We start from the raw sequence: 16,475 nt of genomic DNA, 5'->3' as shown, positions 1-16,475 counted from the left end.
TACGCTAAAAGTTGGCTAATAGACAGCTTGACAAGAACAACTGAAGACTTTTATTAGACATTCCCTCAAATTTTTGCGGCAGCTCTTACAGTAACACGACGTTTGCCCACAGTTACAATTTATTTTAAACGAGGCATGGACATCAGAAAAAAAAGTTTATATTGTCGGATAGAGTGATGCAGAGGTAGTTTTTCCAGATGTGAAACATGGGAATAGTGTAGTACAGCCTTATTGTTCAATTTGTGCTTTTTAATTAGACCAATCAATTGAATGCCACCTGTCAGAATTATTTTGCAAATCAAACAAGATCTGTATTGTATGCTGATATACTTCCAATGTTCACTCATTGACCTAAACAAGAACATCTCTGCGTGAAACACACCATTATTGACAAAACTTCGCCCTGCTGGGTCTCCACCAAATTGAAATAGTTTCTAGCAAAGAAAAATTTTGTCAGTGATGCTGCAGTTCAGGCAAAAATTATATCCTGGTTTCAGCTACAGAGGGCACAATAGCCTTACACCAGTATACGAAACAGAACACTATGCTGCAATGAGTTAAGAAATAAAGGATAGTACACATCTGGAAATACACTCTGCGAACTAGTCTAACTAGCAATATAAATAATTTTTTCTGATGTCCATGCTTCATTTAAAAGTAAATTGTAACTTACTTTCCGGGTGCCTCTTGTAAGGTAACGCCAAATGCTTGCACAGCATCACGCAGAAATAATGGCCAGTTCTTCGGCATACCATCCATTAGTGAATTCCTTGTATGTTGCATGTTACAAGATACTGAAAGATAAATCATAATATGCTGTTATTTTTTTTTCATAAATTGTATGATGAGCTTTTCATGCATAAAAGGTGATTGCAAGCTAAAATGCAGCAAGGCATCAACTTCACACCATGTCACATACTCATACTTTATTACCTAATAGATTAGAAAAGATGCAGAAAGTGTAATTAAGAAGAGTGACAAATAGCAGCAAAGGTGATCATCGATAAATCTTGAAGATGATTGCCGCCGCTGCCAGAGTAGGCCAACCTTCGTAGGAGAGCACTGGCTGCCCACAAAAGCTTGCTGTCACAGGCCACCCGTGACGGTTCTTATAGACATAGGAAAGCAATACCTGCACAGAACAGGAAAAAAAGGGCAAGGGAGGAAATGGGAATGTTGAAATTGGAACTTCAATTAGCAATATGTGCTACGTAAGAAGTTTGGCTCACATTAAAAATAAATTTAAGCATTCCTTTCTCTTAAATTACGGGTATCTTAAGGTATGTATGCGATGATGTTTAAAATGACTAGTATATTTCCTATCATGAGAAGCCAACAAACACTGACACCAAGGGCAACATAGGGGAAATTACTTGTGCTTAATAAATTAAATAAACGATAAATTAATGGAAATTAAAGTGGATGAAAAAACACCTTGCCGCAGGTGGGAACTGAACCCACAACCTTCACATTTCGCGTGCTATGCTCTACCAATTGAGCTACAGCGGCGTCGTTTTCCCATCCACTTTCTTGGGTATTTATGTGTCCTAGTAGAACACTGGGAGTGTTAGCCAGCGCCCCAACTCAGAGGCCTTGTTCCTGGCATATAGTCATTAAGTTGCATAGCAGAGTCAAAGTCAGCCTTTAAATTATTGTATGGTGTTTTGTGGCTAAAAAGCCACTTATCAACCTGTCAAACAAGTCTGAGAAGCTTCCTGCAAAATATAATCAGTTTAAAACAGTAATTCACTCTGCAGGTAAATGATGTACTAACTTAATTAAGTTAAATAGCGTCTTATATTGTTGAACTAAAAGCAAGTTTGGCATTTTGCGCTGCCTAGCTGTTGCCTTTCTTTCAAACTTAAATATGACACAGTACAGAGTAAGCAGGTAGCATGCAAAGGAGGACTGGTGATAAAGTAGTGTTCCAAAGTAACACTCCTAGCTGGATCAATCACTTTTGTTGATATATTTTCAAGTGACCCTAATTGGCTTCAGGCAATACCTCACACAAATGATGCAACACCTTGGATGATGCTTCATACAAAGTTGAAAGTATCTCATGATGTGATCAAACGATAACATTGCCCGCTGACTTGGAAGTGTTAACATGCTGTTTGCGTGAGAAAGTGCGAAGTGATTCGTATAGGTGGCAAATTATCAGTGTATCTATACTCTCAGGTAATTCTGAGCATCTATGCTGACTTGCAACTGAGAAGCTACTGCACACAAAAAGGTGTATTCAAGTAATGGTCCATGCAGAATAATTGCCCACCTAGTGAAGAGGCAAATGTGGCAGGCTAATGGGCCAGGGCAAATAGATTGATAAATTCTGATAACACATCCAATGATATTATTGAAATAGGTGATAAAAAACAGCACAGCTAAAATTGCAGTCATGACAAAATTTTAAAAGCACCTCTGCAAACTGCTGGAACCCTCAGCATCATGCCTGTTCTACACGCACATATGTTGCAGCGCAATCTATATCTCAGACACAGGCGCATCCACAGATCACTTTGTGATCTCCTCACACTAAGGTTAAAAAACAGTCTGGCAAAAGCTACTTGATGCGATTCATTTTGCAAGCACCAGCCAAGTGCTCATGGTGGTAGAACGAAATTGAAGTTTGTCCTTGTATGGAAACCTTGGCCCATGTTTTATCAATTCTAGCAGCAAAGCACACCTTTTACAGCACACATAAATCTTAAATAAGACTGCTTGCTGATGCTGTACAGTAAGTTCCTGTAAAGAAACTAAATCACACAGAAAACATTTAGAATACCAAACTAATCAAATACTGGCTTGAATACATTTGTGCATTAGGGAAGCAAGGTGTAATGTACACTGTTGTAGAAAATTTTTACTCATGTATGGAATACTTCTATGACACAGCAGAGTTAATTTGTGAGTTCTTACATAGCAATGACTACCTACAGGTAAATTTTGTAAGGCTTAGGGAAACTAATTATTAGTAGAACTGTGTATGTACACTGGCACTGAGAAATTGGTTATAATAGTGGCAGCTTATAATGGATCAGAGCTAAAAAATGGCCGTTGGTGGGACACCAACTAGCTATTTTACCACGAAGCGCTCCCTGGCCTTAACCCACATAAAAAGCACTGGGAGGACCAGAGAGGGTACAGTACGTTGGCTTACACTGATCATGATGGGGTCCCGTCATCCAGCTAGCGCCAAGGTACAAGAAGGATGTCCAGCCGTCTATAGAGTGAAAGGGACAAAATAAGATAGCATCAAGTCAGTTGAAAGGCAGATTTGCAATTACACATAAGGTGACCCAGTCACAGTCATTCATTAATAAATGCCAAGCTGTCGTGATTTCACTCCCAGATGAAGCACCTACTAGGTTAAAGGTTTTGCTGCTTATTTAGAACAAAACAAGTGAAATTTGTACATCAGCAGACGATTTAATTTGGAATTGTATAGATGAAGTAAACATTGCAGTTATATTTTTTGTTTTGCTATAAAGTGGGATAGCTACAAACTGCATAGTCACTGACACACGCGCGCACACGTAAGTACAAAAGGACACAAAATAAGGCGAGTTCAGTCTGGTTCAGCATTACAGCCAGCGCGTCATCTTCGAATGCACTCCTTTCGGTTGGCTCGTGCTACGTTAACCACAGGCTAACAAGCAGGGCAAAGTTCTGACTGTTGTTGCGGAAGTCGTGGAGCGCGGTAGTGCTGAACGGCTGAACACAAGCAGAACTAATGACGAAAACTCGCAGGGCAGAAGAGCCCATATATCAAGAATTGCCGCGGGTAACACCTAAATATATTCACATTGTTGACGAAAAACGAAGCGCCATGTATTTCACTTACCGGAAAAAGTGTTATCCGAACGTGCGACGTACAAAGACGCACCGAGACACGAATGCGGCGAACGCAGATCCCGCCATTGTGGTAGTAAGCCGTCGGCGAAAACACGCAATACAGCCGATGTCACGAAGCACTGATGCAAAACACACGGCAAACAGCATCAGCACAGCTAAGTGACTCCAGTTAATATCCAGTATAAATGTACAGAACGGCTTGAACAACTGGCATAACGAACCCACGACCGAGACATTGCGGGCGGGAGTGGCCGTTTTTTTGTTTTTTTTTCAAACTTCCTGCCTCCCAGTGTTTCCAGCACAGAATGAGATGTCCGACAAATTTGGATTGTGCCGCCGAAGTGGTCGCAGCGCGGTGGCTCTGTGACACCGCTGTGCAACACCGGCATTTCGCTCCTGCTGCTGCGCGAGCATAGAATGGTTTCCAGGCGTCGTGTGCGCGCCCTGTATGGAAAACAATAACACGCCCTTGATTGTTGAAGTTCTGGTGTGAAATTATTTAATATTAAAGCCAATTAACTTATGTTGCTTCGAACGAGTTCGATTTGTCTGAGGCGTCTTTTATTCGCTAACGTCGACGGCCGACGGTAACCGCACATTTAACACGTCGTTTGGCATTTTATGCACTTTTAGACAAAAAGATCTAGAAAAGTTCTTGAGTTAGACATTCTGAATGCGTTTACCAAAACAGACTCTAGTGACACCCGTAGTGGGTTTTGCCGCAGATAGAATATATGCTAGCATATTCCAAGTGCTGAGGTTATGTTTAGAAGAAATTCTATTTTCAGTCTTATCATAGACCAAGACGTCTATAGCCGTTTGTAGCCATTTAAAGAAGTTTTTAAGAGGTTTTGTGTTTCGTGGGTGGAACAGGCGACTGCCCCTGTGACTGCCCTCCCTGAAACGCTGCTTTCTGCTGCTGACGGCAAGCGCCGACATAAGTTAATGCTTGAGCCGTCGTCCCCGTGGTGGCAGCAGCTTGCATCTCCATAAGCGCAGGCAAATTTGCATTCTTTTTTTCTTGAAAACCAGGGAACTACGCCAAGTGTTATACTAAACGAAGTCGACGCCAAAATGCGATCGTTCTGCAAAATTTGAGCAAGAACAGTGCAGCGGTGAGCGCTAAATCTCTTTTATAACGCGCGCAGTGAAATGTATATTGCTTCTGCATAGGCACATGTGAAAGTGCTGCGGGGTGATGAACTAGATGTGTTTATTTCAAACTGATCATACGTATAGCCGCAATTACAAAAATTAATGAAGGAATAATTTTCAAAAAAAGTTGCCGCCCAACGTGGGGCTCGAACCCACGACCCTGAGATTAAGAGTCGCATGCTCTACCGACTGAGCTAGCCGGGCTCACATTCACCGCCTTTAAGCGCAGGCTATTCAAATGGCTATTCTCAAGCAATTGTCTGAAAGTGCATTTGCAGGAAGGAAAGAAAATTTTTTACACATTTTCGGCCGTAAAGATTTTACAGCCTACACATATCGTGGAAGTTTTCACGATCGTCATTTCAAATGGAGTCCCAGGTAAATGCAACCGGTATAATGCGACGAGTGCGAACCTGTAATAGCAGCCCGGAGCTACGCGGCTACGCCACCATACCGGAGCCATAGAGAATACCGGAGCTGGCTTATTCGAGACTGCATGGATTCCTTTTTCTATGGCGGGCCGTGCCTTCGCCAGCCAATGTTGACGGAATCGATATCTGAAGTGCTCGAACACCTTGTGTTCGACGCCAACGAAGTGGTCACTTACAAGTGGATCTCGCGAAAGTGGGAACTTCATGCCAACCTCGCCAAGCGCCTGTTGCACGACTTCGTGACGGAACAGAGGCGCGCTGGAAAATCACTGTGCAGCTGGCACGCCGTGCTGTGCGCCGGTTCGGTGACTCTTGTGCCCGAGGCAAAGCTAGCGCGTTGTTTACGGCGCTGGCCAAAAAGCCGTGCGCACATCTATGCTGTGCTCACCAGCCGGACAGAGGACTCAAATGTGATCTGCCTAGCAGACGCAATGCCTATGTGCAACATGCCGCAGGACGTCAGGTATTCTTCGGTGAAGCCGACAAAAGCATTGGCGAAACGCAGCGACTCTTCTTCATACGTCCTCGATTCGTGAAGCTGAGAACAGGCCGAGATCGTCTCCTCGAGATAGCTGGCAGCATTAAGAGCACTAGTCCGCGGCACTGGTTCGCGCTAGTGCGCCAGCCAACCTTTTTAAAAAAACAAGGTGCGAACTACGACGACGTAGAATGCGTTTCCGGACCACGTGTATGATGGCGCTACGCAACGAACCATCTAAGCCGGTGTTTTGATCCACGAAACGCCGCTCGCCGTTTTGCTCACGAGTTTTTTCTTTACCATTTTCAATTCTGTTGTTTCATTGCACAGCTATTTACCAACATTTGCAATTTTAATTTACACATTGTGGCTGCGTTTACATAGTTTTGTGAATCACGCTGCCTGTGAATAAAGATGGGCTAAACCACACACATGCATTCCTCATGCTTGTATTGATACTAGTTTGATAATGTAGGCCTAAACACAAGCAACCCGAGAATACGTACGCACTGCACCAATACAAAAAGGCTAATTATGCTCAAATGGACGTTCATGAAGTCCAATCATTCCTTACTGCTATTTGCTCTCTCAATGCACATACAATAAAAATATATTTTAAACAGAAATCTGGTGTTCCTTTGCACAATGTTCGCATGGTCTAGTCATCTGCTGTGCTAAGGTAAACCTACCTTTGCGCGATGTCCTTTGCCTCTAGTGCCCGTTGCATAAGTCCAGAAATGTTGGGACAAAAATTTCTTCCTGATGTTCCTTGGTGGATGGGGTCTTCTGAAAGTGTCCGCCTAGCGGACATGTGCATTTGGTCTGCTGCTGAAGTTCCGATTGGCTGGGCTGCGGTATGTGTCAGCGCTTAAGCAGCAGACAAAATTGGCATGTCCACTAGATGGACACTTATGGAATAGCCCCCCTGCAGTGTATGTTCGCTGCCTATGTTCGCTGTGATATCCGACATTTCCCAGCTCTTCTTGCAAATTGTTCCAGTGAATTGCACAGACATCCAAACACTGCTGCATATCTACAACTGGCAGCAGCTTGTTCTGTGCTGCTCCGCTCCTATGGTTGTCCTATGTACAGCCACTTAAAGTCTCGTGTAATCGTGCTCTCTTGTTCAGGCTCAACTTGGTCACATTCTTTACAAGCTATGAATCAGTTTGCCCAAACCAATGCACTATGCTTGCTTGTATCTTTACAGGAAACACAGTTTTTTACAAGTTACGTGGTCAGCTTAATGTAATCCTTGCCTGTCGTAATCCACTTTGTAGTTTGTGCTCTGTAAACGACTTTACCAACAAATCGTAATCATGAATCTTTGTGCACCATCGTCGGGCCAAATCGCATGTGCTACAAGTTCAGAAGAACGTAGAACTATCCTCTTAATTTACTGAGACACTGCAGAGGCGAAAACATAATTCATTGTAGTGGTTGTTTGCACTTATGCTGCAATTTTATCTGTAATGGTGTCTCGGCTTGTTACTAAAGCTATGCCCATTCATACCATCCTGGTGCACTACAATGTATACAAAACTGGAATGTGTGCATTTTTAAATATAGTAAAAAAAAATGCAGGTAGAACAAATATACACTAAAACAAATGCAAATGGGCTTAGACAAAAAACAAAAATGCCTCCAATTTGCTGCTTAATCTACATCTTGAAAATCAATTGTATTCCTTCGTACACAAGCACCTCTGATACTACCTGTGATACTGCTTGACAGGCTACTCTGCTATTATTTGGATTTCTTTTCACATCTTCATTTGTGCCAGGTTAGGAAGGGAAGTACAAATGCACTTTCACAAGGAACATTGATAAACGACGGTGCTGTTGGTCAGAACAGCAACGAATGTCTTTAATATTAGCTGCCAACGGTGTCCAGTCCACATTCAAGTTACTATTCAGATAGCACTTTTCTACCCATACACACGTTGCAAGTGGTCAGCCACAAAACTGTCGTGCTTGCCAAACAGCTTTAAGTTTAGTTTTTTTTTTCTTTGAGAGAAAACGCCCATCTTCACAAAAACTTTTATTCCTTCAGCAATGTTTTCTCCTTTCACTCCTACATACCTCAGAGAACAGCCAGCATTGAAAAAAAAAGAAAGCATCTTCAACAAGCGAAACCCGTTCTACAGTGCCTTCATGGAGCAGGCATGCCCACAAATGCGCCAAAGGCATGGCATGACTGTGCGTTGGAAGTGAAAAACAAAAACAAACAAAAGATCCAAGCGGCGACAAAGAACGCAGTGAAAACTGGAACATTCCTAGGGATCATGCACACAAGGAAGCTTCTTAGACAGAACCAAAATGTACAGCACAGAAAACCATATAAATTTTTATGACCACATGTGTTCTACGAGTGTGGGCTACAGGCACCACTTTTTGACAGTGATTCCTCTTTACAATGCTTTTTTTTTTTCCTTGTCCAAACAACCAGCACTTACTGGCTAGGTTACACTGCATTTCAAATCACAATCTGCTCCTCAAATGTGAAGGATGCTTCATGCAGCTCCCACTTCTGCTTCAATTAAGAGGAAAGGAAATGCAATGAGGCAAGGAATCATTGTGAATTTCAGCCCTTTAAATTGCAGTGCACAAACCCCATGTCTCACAATTGACATTACGCACAATTTCAAATTGCATATTCGTGCTGTGTCACACAAGTGCATGCCTGAATAAGAACAAAAAGTAATTGAGCAGACTTAATAAGGTGCACAGAAAGATAAGCAATTGCCAAGGTCCTAGAGGCTTCGCTTCTGCTTTGTTACAACTATGTGCCTTTTGATTGCATGCAGAATAGAAAAAGAGAGCGTTAAAGTACCCACCACAGCATTATAAACAAGGTAGATAAACTACCATGTACAATCATTTGAAAAAGTTAAAAATCATCTACTTCAAAAACAAGGCTTTCCTTTTGCAAAGGACGCCAACAGCCACAGAGCCATTTGCAGAAAGGAAAGTCCTGATTCTACTCGTAGCCATCAATGAGAGGCCTACAGCCACTATGATGATAGAACGTCGTTGAGCCCAAAGCAGCACTTGTACCACAGTAGCTCTGCCAAGTGCTGGGCTTATGAAAAGGCCTGCCCCTTCTATGTACAACTATAAGTTTAAGCAAATAGACAAACAAAAGGAGCGAGTTCTTCAAAAAGCATCACAAATGGTTATTATCAACCACTAATATAAGCTTTTAAACAGCATGTACTACAGTACGCCACCTCTTCAGCAAGGTAAGCGCAGAACGGAATGATAGCAGCATCTCAATGACAATCATGGCAAACACCATCGCACACATTTGGGAGAAAAAAGATACACAGGATACCCTACACCAAAACCAAGCAGTTCATAAGAGAGATCCACAAAGCAGTCTTAACAACTCCAGACCACTGTTAAGGCAGAAGTCGGTCGTGGTCGGTGTGCAAGACCTAGTGGCACCGCACTGCCATGCACTTAGCAGCACCATTTTTTTTTCTCGTTGCTAGTCCACTGAACATTGCCTCTGTTCTACTTTGTCTTCACTGGAGGATACAGATGAGAGCAAACCATTCATACCACCATTTGGCTTGACCACGAGTGATGGTAGCTGAACAAAAGACTGGTGCCAACCAAAGGTAGGGTCTCCAAACTTGCTCCATATGGGCTTAAACCTTGGATGGCAAGATAGACATCAGGACACCTTCAAGCGCTTGCAGACCAATCAAGCTGCATCTCCTGTTTCCATTCCAGTACAGCCATGAGCTCATGCCTTGAATCCAGTTCACATTAAAAGTCTAAAAATGACAAAATTGCATACGGTTACTATGCAATGCTGTGGCACCAAACAGACCATTTTTTGTAGCAGCATTCCAGTGAAAATGCCACATTTGTGTTAAAAAGCAATGTGTTGCTTTTTAACATAAGAAATATGGTATACAATACCTGCAGCATTGCATTATCACATTTCCAATTCACTTTAGCGTGTTATGCAGCATACAGGGATCAAAGCTGTCATGCTAGGCCGTGTAGAAAAATTTTAGACTATCAAGGACTTTGATGCATGCCTAAAAGCGAATGTGAAGTGTATCAGTTTTGATTCTGCTTCAGTCACACGCGAACCGGACAGACACACGACAAAGGATTTCATTTTAATCAGTCGAGCACCTTCAATCCACTCTTGCAAATGGAGTGTCATAACTAATGCCTGTAGACAGCCAGCCTTGGCCTCTGCATGTAGCCTTTAAAATTACATGAATGCTCGTGCACAAATAATTAAGACTAAAAGAAATGTTCATTGGAACAGCATAATGAAATCATATAACATGCACGCTAAACTTTCAAACACTTCCATTCTGGTTTCATCAAACCTAGAATAAACCTACTACCAGAAGACATGACAGAAAAAGTCTTGGAACACTACCCTTACATGGGAGGGCAGCAGACAGAGGGAGGGAAATAAAAAAAAAAAACTATTTCAGAAAAATTGCATCCCAACATGCACCATGAATTGAAGTAGCATTTGAAAGAAGAAATACTGTCCTGTAGTGCAAAAAAAGAAAAGAACCTAGAAAAAGGCTTCGCATGGAAAGGTATGCAAGATGGCTGCCAAGTCAAACATGTGACATCTGCTACGTTGGATAGGCTCTCCTCCTGGCCAGGTTACCACCAGCTGCCTTGTGACTGCTGTCCACTGCTCGGGACGAGAAATCCGCAGGATCAAACATCATGGGTGTCGACACAGCCTTGGCTGAGGGTTGCTGCATTAGGAATAAGAATGTGTCAGTGACTTAGCCCCCAAACTGACAATGCAAAACTCTAGTTCCAAATAAATCTTTCCACAAATGCAAGATTCTAGAACAAGGATCTTAAACACGTAACCTGCCGACTTCTCGTGTGCAGCCGCGTTGGCCAACGCAGAGACATATCTTTAGGATAAAAACAGGAACAGTGCAACACAAAACGAGCGAGTAAAGAGCACAGCACAGAGTGCTGACTAGCAACCAAATGCTTTATTTGCAGCAGCAGCATATAAAGACATCACTGAATGTGATATAAAGAACAGAAAAAGAAGGCTAAGTAGGATAAGCGTCAGCCATGGAGACAATCCAGTTCTTTTGTTGAGAGTGCGAGGGACGCAGAACTGACGGACGCGTCGCCACTTTTTAATATGCAAAATGCCTCAAAGATTTCCCGCGCACGCTTTTCACTACATCTGCCAATTATTTCGCACTTCTTAAAGATCGGGGTGCAACCACACGTGTTACAGTGGGCAGCCAGATGACTGTACGGGTTTCTTTTTAGTGAAGTGACATGCTCGTGAAGGCGATCATTAATGCACCTCCCCGTTTGCCTGATATAGCAACGTTTGCAATCAAGCAGGATTGTAAACGCCACAAAACGACACTACGGGACGGCCGCAATTTCAGAGAACCCACACATGGCGCACCGTCCATAGGCGGCCACTCTGTTTTCACTGAGGAGGCGCTGGCCACATTTAAAGTCATTGCTGGAATTGCGACACATCATTTCGACCTTTTCGTCCGTGGTTCTATGGTCGAAATGCAAATGACTCCATGCTACGCCGCGACGAAACTGCTTTTCAGGGACCTCCAATAGCACCCAAATGACGAATCCGTGCCGCATGGTCAGTCCGATTTCGGCCGTTGGTCGAGCTCTTCAACCCCTCCACGTCAAACGCCTTCCTCTACTGGACATACTTTTGCTGACCTCCGAGTATGAAGATCACCCAGCCCATGCCGGGGAAACTGAAGGCGGCGACCTCTGGGGGTAAGGTCGCAGGCCCCCTCCAAGACAATAAAAAGCCCCCAACACTCTCGCTGCAGAACGACGTGAAGCCGATAAACACCGACACTGAAGACATGATTGCCGACATTGATGTTTTGGTGGACGGACAGCCAGTGACAGCGTTAGTCGACACTGGTGCTGACTTCTCTATAATGAGTCAGGAACTTATCCTCTGCCTGAAGAAAGTAAAGACCCCATGGATGGGACCTCACATAAGGACGGCAGGCGGGCAATTACTGATGCCTACTGGAAGATTTACTGCTAGAATTAGCATCGGGGATTCTTCTTTCGTGGCTGCTTTCATCCTTCTTCCTGTGTACTGTAAAGATGTGATTATTGTAATGGATTTCCTGAAAGAATATGGCGCCGTAATTAACATCCCAAACCGCATGGTGACGTTTTATAAGAACCCTTGTTTAGTCCATTGCTTATCACTGCAACGCAACTCCTTTTGTCTAACAGCTGTGGCCACCCCTTACGTAATACGCTCACATGAGGGTCTTTAAGGAAATAAAGTGAAGCGAAATGAAGAAGACGATGTCGTCATCCCACCTCAATCATGTATCCTTGTTTCGGTAGCATGTGACACACCGTTTCATTGCGAGGGAGTTGCCGGCCAAATAACCACATTGTTGCTTACTCACAGTATTCAGTCGCACGAGGAATCATAAATGTCACCGATGGGCGCACGGACCTGCTGCTAACCAATTTTAGCACAAAGCGACGGTACCTTCCAAAGGGCACAGCTGTGGCTTAATTTGACGGTATTGCGGATGTTCGCGGCAAGTAGAACACCCTCCTGCACAGAGGCTAATTACTCCACAACTGAGAAAGAATGCCTTGCCGTAGTTAGGGTGGTTATGAAATTTCGCCCATATTTGTATGGCCACCACTTCACAGTTATCAGCGACCACCATTCACTGTGTTGGTTGACAAACCTTAAAGATCCTTTGGGACGATTGGCACGTTGGAGCTTACGGCTGTAAGAGTTTGACATGACTGTCAAGTACAAGTTATGCCGCGCAACATCATTTAAGCAATGGATTATCAACTTGCCCGGAATGCTGCTCTCACAAAGTCAGGGAAACGACATACGGATGCTGACTGCTTGTCTCAATCGCCGATAGAGTCGTCTGCTCCACCCAAAGAAAAAGACTCAGCATTTCTTTGTGTTCTGGACACATCCATCATCGCGCAACAACAATGGGACGACCCTGAGTTGCTTGAACTCATCACTTAAAGGGCAGATCTGTGAAACCACCTAGAGTATTGCAAGAGGACTGTTGTCATTTTGTTTGCGGGCCAAAGTCCTTTACAAAAGAAACTTTTCTTCGACGGCGTCCCCCTATCTGCTCGTCATTCCTGCAGCTCTTCGTACGGAAGTACTACATGCCTGTCACAACGAGGTGACTTCTGGTCACTTAGGCTACATGAGAACGTTGGTCAGAGTGCAGCAGAGGTACTACTGGCCGAAACTTACTAACACCGTGAAACATCACGTTAGCACTTGCCTTGACTGCCAGAGACGCAAGTTGCCTCTGTTGAAACCAGCCGGCCTCCTACAACCCGTCCAGGTTCCTCGAAGACCATTTGATCAAATCGGAATGGATATACAGTCGACTCCTGATAATTCAAAGCCGCTTAATTGGAATTTTCGGTTAATTAGAAGTGAAGTGCTGGTGCCGTCAGTTTTGTATGTAATCCTATAGAAGAAATCGCTCGATAATTCGATGTCCTCATCCAGTAATATTGTTTAATTGGAAGTTAATTTTCAGCCGGGATCCTCAAGGTGATCGTCATTCTTTGGTAGAATGTGCAATTTTTCAAGTGTTGCAACAGTTCCGTGCTCCGCGTTGGTGTTATCGCCACCGTAGGCGCCCGCAGCGCCATCCTTCTTGGAGCAGCGCGATTATTCATTGCTACGGCTGCTGTGGCCTCCGCGATCAACTCCGGCGGGAGGCGAAGCGGCTCCTGCCGGAGGCCACGCGCGGCTGCTGCGCGTGGCCGGAGCTGATTGCGGAGGCCACACGGGTGCCATAGGTGCACGCAGCGCTGCATACTGGCAGTGGAGAGATTGTGCGATTAGTCTTGCAGCGTCCGCAGCGTATGTCGAGGCGTGTGTTGGTCGAGCGCCTTTGTGCGGGTAGCTCGTAGGCTAGGTTGTTCCACGGGTGATTCGGAATTGACTGTACCTAGACGTGCAGTTTATAGCCATGGCAAACCGTGGCTCCTATCGCACGCTCGACCTGGCAACGAAAGTCGAGGTTTTGAAGGAAGTTGAGAAGGGAGGTGCCGCCAAACAAGACATAGCGCGGAAGTACGGGATCAAGCCGAACACGCTCTCAAACAACATCAAGAACAAGCGCACAATAATGGATGCATTTGAGAACGACAAGTTCAAGACTTCTCGGAAGTGAATGCGCACCGGCGCTTACCCAGAGTTGGAGAAGGCTCTGCTGGTTTGGATTAGGGAGACCAGGAGCAACAAACTTCCTCTCAGCGGAGACATCGTTGCAATGAAAGCCCGAACGCTTGCAGCAATGTTGGGGATCGATGGCTTCGTTTCGTCAGATGGATGGCTGACGCGCTTTAAAGATCGCCATGACCTGGTTTTCAAGAGCGTGTGTGGTGAAAAGGCGTCCGTTAACCAGGAAACATGCGCCACGTGGAAGGACGGAAAGCTGCGTGAATATCTCGCCGAATACAGACCGGAAGACATCTTCAATGCAGATGAGACTGCACTCTTATATCGGCTTCTACCAGAGAAGACCCTGACATTCAAGGACGACGACTGTGCTGGGGGCAAACGCAGCAAGGAGAGAGTGTCGGTGCTGATCGCGGCAAACATGACCCGGCACGGAATGATGTCGGTTACTTGTGATCGGGAAAGCCGCGAAGCCGAGATGTTTTAAAGGCGTGAAGCGCCTGTGGACTATAAGGCGAACAAAAAAGCGTGGATGACGGCCGAAATCTTCAAGAGCTGGATAAGCAAATTGGACCGCAAGTTTGCTGCTTCGAACCGCAAGGTGTTGTTCCTTGTCGATCATTGCAGTGCTCACGTGAATGTGCCAGCCTTGAGTGCAATACGCCTCGCATTTTTGCCTGCAAACACAACAGCTGTTTTGCAGCCAATGGACTAAGGCATCATCAAGAATGTTAAAATCCTGTACAGGCGGCACCTCCTCGAGCGCATGATTTTTTGTATGGATAGCTCCACAAAGTACGAGGTGAGCCTGCTTAGTGCCATCTATATGTTGGCGCGAGCATGGGATCGTGTGAAGCAAGAAACAATCGCAAACTGCTTCAGGGCTTGCGGTTTTGTGGCAGCTTCTTCGGAGGATGCCTCTGAAATTTCAGCGGAGGAAGCGTCAACAAGCGAGCTTGACGGCACCGATTTTGGTGATGCTCTCGGGGATGTCAATTTTGAAGATTACATAGCCGTAGACAAGGCGGTCGAAACGTGCGGCGCGCTGACGGATAGCGAAATTGTAGAGATTATTCGGACCCAGGAAGTGACCCAGGAAAGCGACGATGACGTTGAAGGCGAGCCGCAACCTAAGGCTGCCGATGTAGCTGCGGGCCTTGCTCTCGCGGAGCGCTTCTTTGCCGCTGAAGGTAACGTGGAAGAAGCGTTCCACCACATCTACAGCCTGCAGAACTTGCTTTCAGCAGCGCGATTCGGCAAGAAGAAGCAAAGCAAGATGATTGACTATTTTTCTTAGAGAAAATACTCGATTTCGCCACAAATAAAGTGCTGTTTTTTGTGTTTTGTGCTTAATTGGAAGTTCGTTTAATTCGAAGTTTTTTGCGGTCCCCGTGAACTTCGTATTAACGGGAGTCGACTGTATTGGGCCCACTTCCTACTTATACTGCAGGGAATCGCTTTGTTATCGTTGCAACCGACTACCTTACACGTTATGCTGAAACAAAGGCAATTCAGAGAAGCGCAGCAGCCGAGGTGGCGCACTTTTTCATTGAGCATGTTGTGTTGTGACACGGCCCACCAACAGTCGTAATAACATACCGAGGAAGTGCATTCATGGATGCACTTTTATATCACGTCTTGCTGCTAAGTGGAATGGCTCATCGGAAGTCAACCACCTACCATCCACAAATCAACAGATTAAGAGAATGCCTAAACAAAACAATTGAAGACATGCTCTCCATGCACATGGATGTTGAACATAAAAACTGGGATGACATCCTACCTTACATCACCTTTGCATATAACATGGCGGAACAAGAGACTCCGTTCACCTTTGTTCATGGACGGGATGTACGAACGATGTTGGATGCGATGCTTCCACACGACTTTGACGACACTGACACGGATGCCAATGTGTTTATGCAATGAGCAGAAGACGCTCGGCAGCTCGCACGCTTGCGGATTTGCCAGCAGCAAGACTACGACGCAGGGCGCTATGATCTTCACCGTCGAATAGTAATCTATGATGTCGGCGACAGAGTGTGGGTTTGGACACCCATACGGAAACGAGGCCTCTCCGAAAAGTTGTTAAGGTGATACTTCGGACCATATCGAGTATTGTGCCGACTCACTGATGTCACATTCGTTCCCGATAGTCCCAATTGTATGTGGCACCTCATGCACCATCCTGAACTTGTGCACGTTGTCTGCATGAAGCTGTATGCGAGCCCATAACTATGCGAGAGACCCTTACTTCCGCAAGTGACACTTACGGCCTAGCATCAAGGCTATGCTCTCTTAGGGAGGGACAAATGACGCGTGTATTCTATGCAGATGAC

At 44.9% G+C, this 16,475-nt stretch overlaps 2 protein-coding genes, 1 long non-coding RNA gene and 1 other non-coding gene across 14 annotated transcripts in view; 1 reads left to right on the top strand and 3 right to left on the bottom strand.

The window, feature by feature from the left end:
• Positions 1–911: 911 nt before the first annotated feature.
• LOC139052277 (uncharacterized) lies at positions 912–4,671 on the bottom strand. 2 transcript variants are annotated; one of them, XR_011509813.1, is made up of 3 exons: positions 3,845–4,671; positions 3,161–3,223; positions 912–1,132 (listed from the first exon to the last, which is right to left on the bottom strand). It is a non-coding gene; the product is annotated as an uncharacterized lncRNA (long non-coding RNA). The 2 variants fall into 2 exon arrangements; XR_011509812.1 differs by lacking the exon at positions 3,845–4,671 and having other exon boundaries at positions 3,161–3,695.
• A 470-nt stretch (positions 4,672–5,141) lies between these two features.
• TRNAK-CUU (transfer RNA lysine (anticodon CUU)) lies at positions 5,142–5,214 on the bottom strand. Its single transcript has one exon. It is a non-coding gene; the product is annotated as a tRNA-Lys (tRNA).
• Positions 5,215–5,548: 334 nt separating this feature from the next.
• Positions 5,549–5,977, top strand: LOC139052316 (DNA polymerase delta subunit 3-like). The gene has a single exon (XM_070529410.1). The coding sequence runs from the start codon at positions 5,549–5,551 to the stop codon at positions 5,975–5,977; it is 429 nt and encodes a 142-aa protein (XP_070385511.1).
• A 1,969-nt stretch (positions 5,978–7,946) lies between these two features.
• Positions 7,947–16,475, bottom strand: part of LOC139052300 (protein transport protein Sec16B-like) — a 492,173-nt gene continuing 483,644 nt past the window's right edge. For 9 of the 10 annotated variants that reach the window (XM_070529379.1, XM_070529385.1, XM_070529382.1 and 6 more), the window contains one exon: positions 7,947–10,663. In XM_070529379.1, the coding sequence (XP_070385480.1) occupies positions 10,535–10,663 (129 nt within the window). In that variant the 3' untranslated portion in view covers positions 7,947–10,534. The remainder of the gene's footprint in view (positions 10,664–16,475) is intronic. The other variant, XR_011509833.1, reaches the window with a different exon arrangement.

This window comes from Dermacentor albipictus, unplaced genomic scaffold, assembly GCF_038994185.2.
Source record: "Dermacentor albipictus isolate Rhodes 1998 colony unplaced genomic scaffold, USDA_Dalb.pri_finalv2 scaffold_21, whole genome shotgun sequence".
Lineage (NCBI taxonomy): Eukaryota > Metazoa > Arthropoda > Arachnida > Ixodida > Ixodidae > Dermacentor > Dermacentor albipictus.
The sequence above is the reverse complement of the archived record's forward strand: the minus strand, read 5'-3'. Positions and strand labels throughout refer to the sequence as shown.

Excerpts from the sequence above, each read along its gene's own strand:
- LOC139052316 (XM_070529410.1), top strand. The coding sequence starts at position 5,549 with ATGTTGACGGAATCGATATCTGAAGTGCTCGAACACCTTGTGTTCGAC.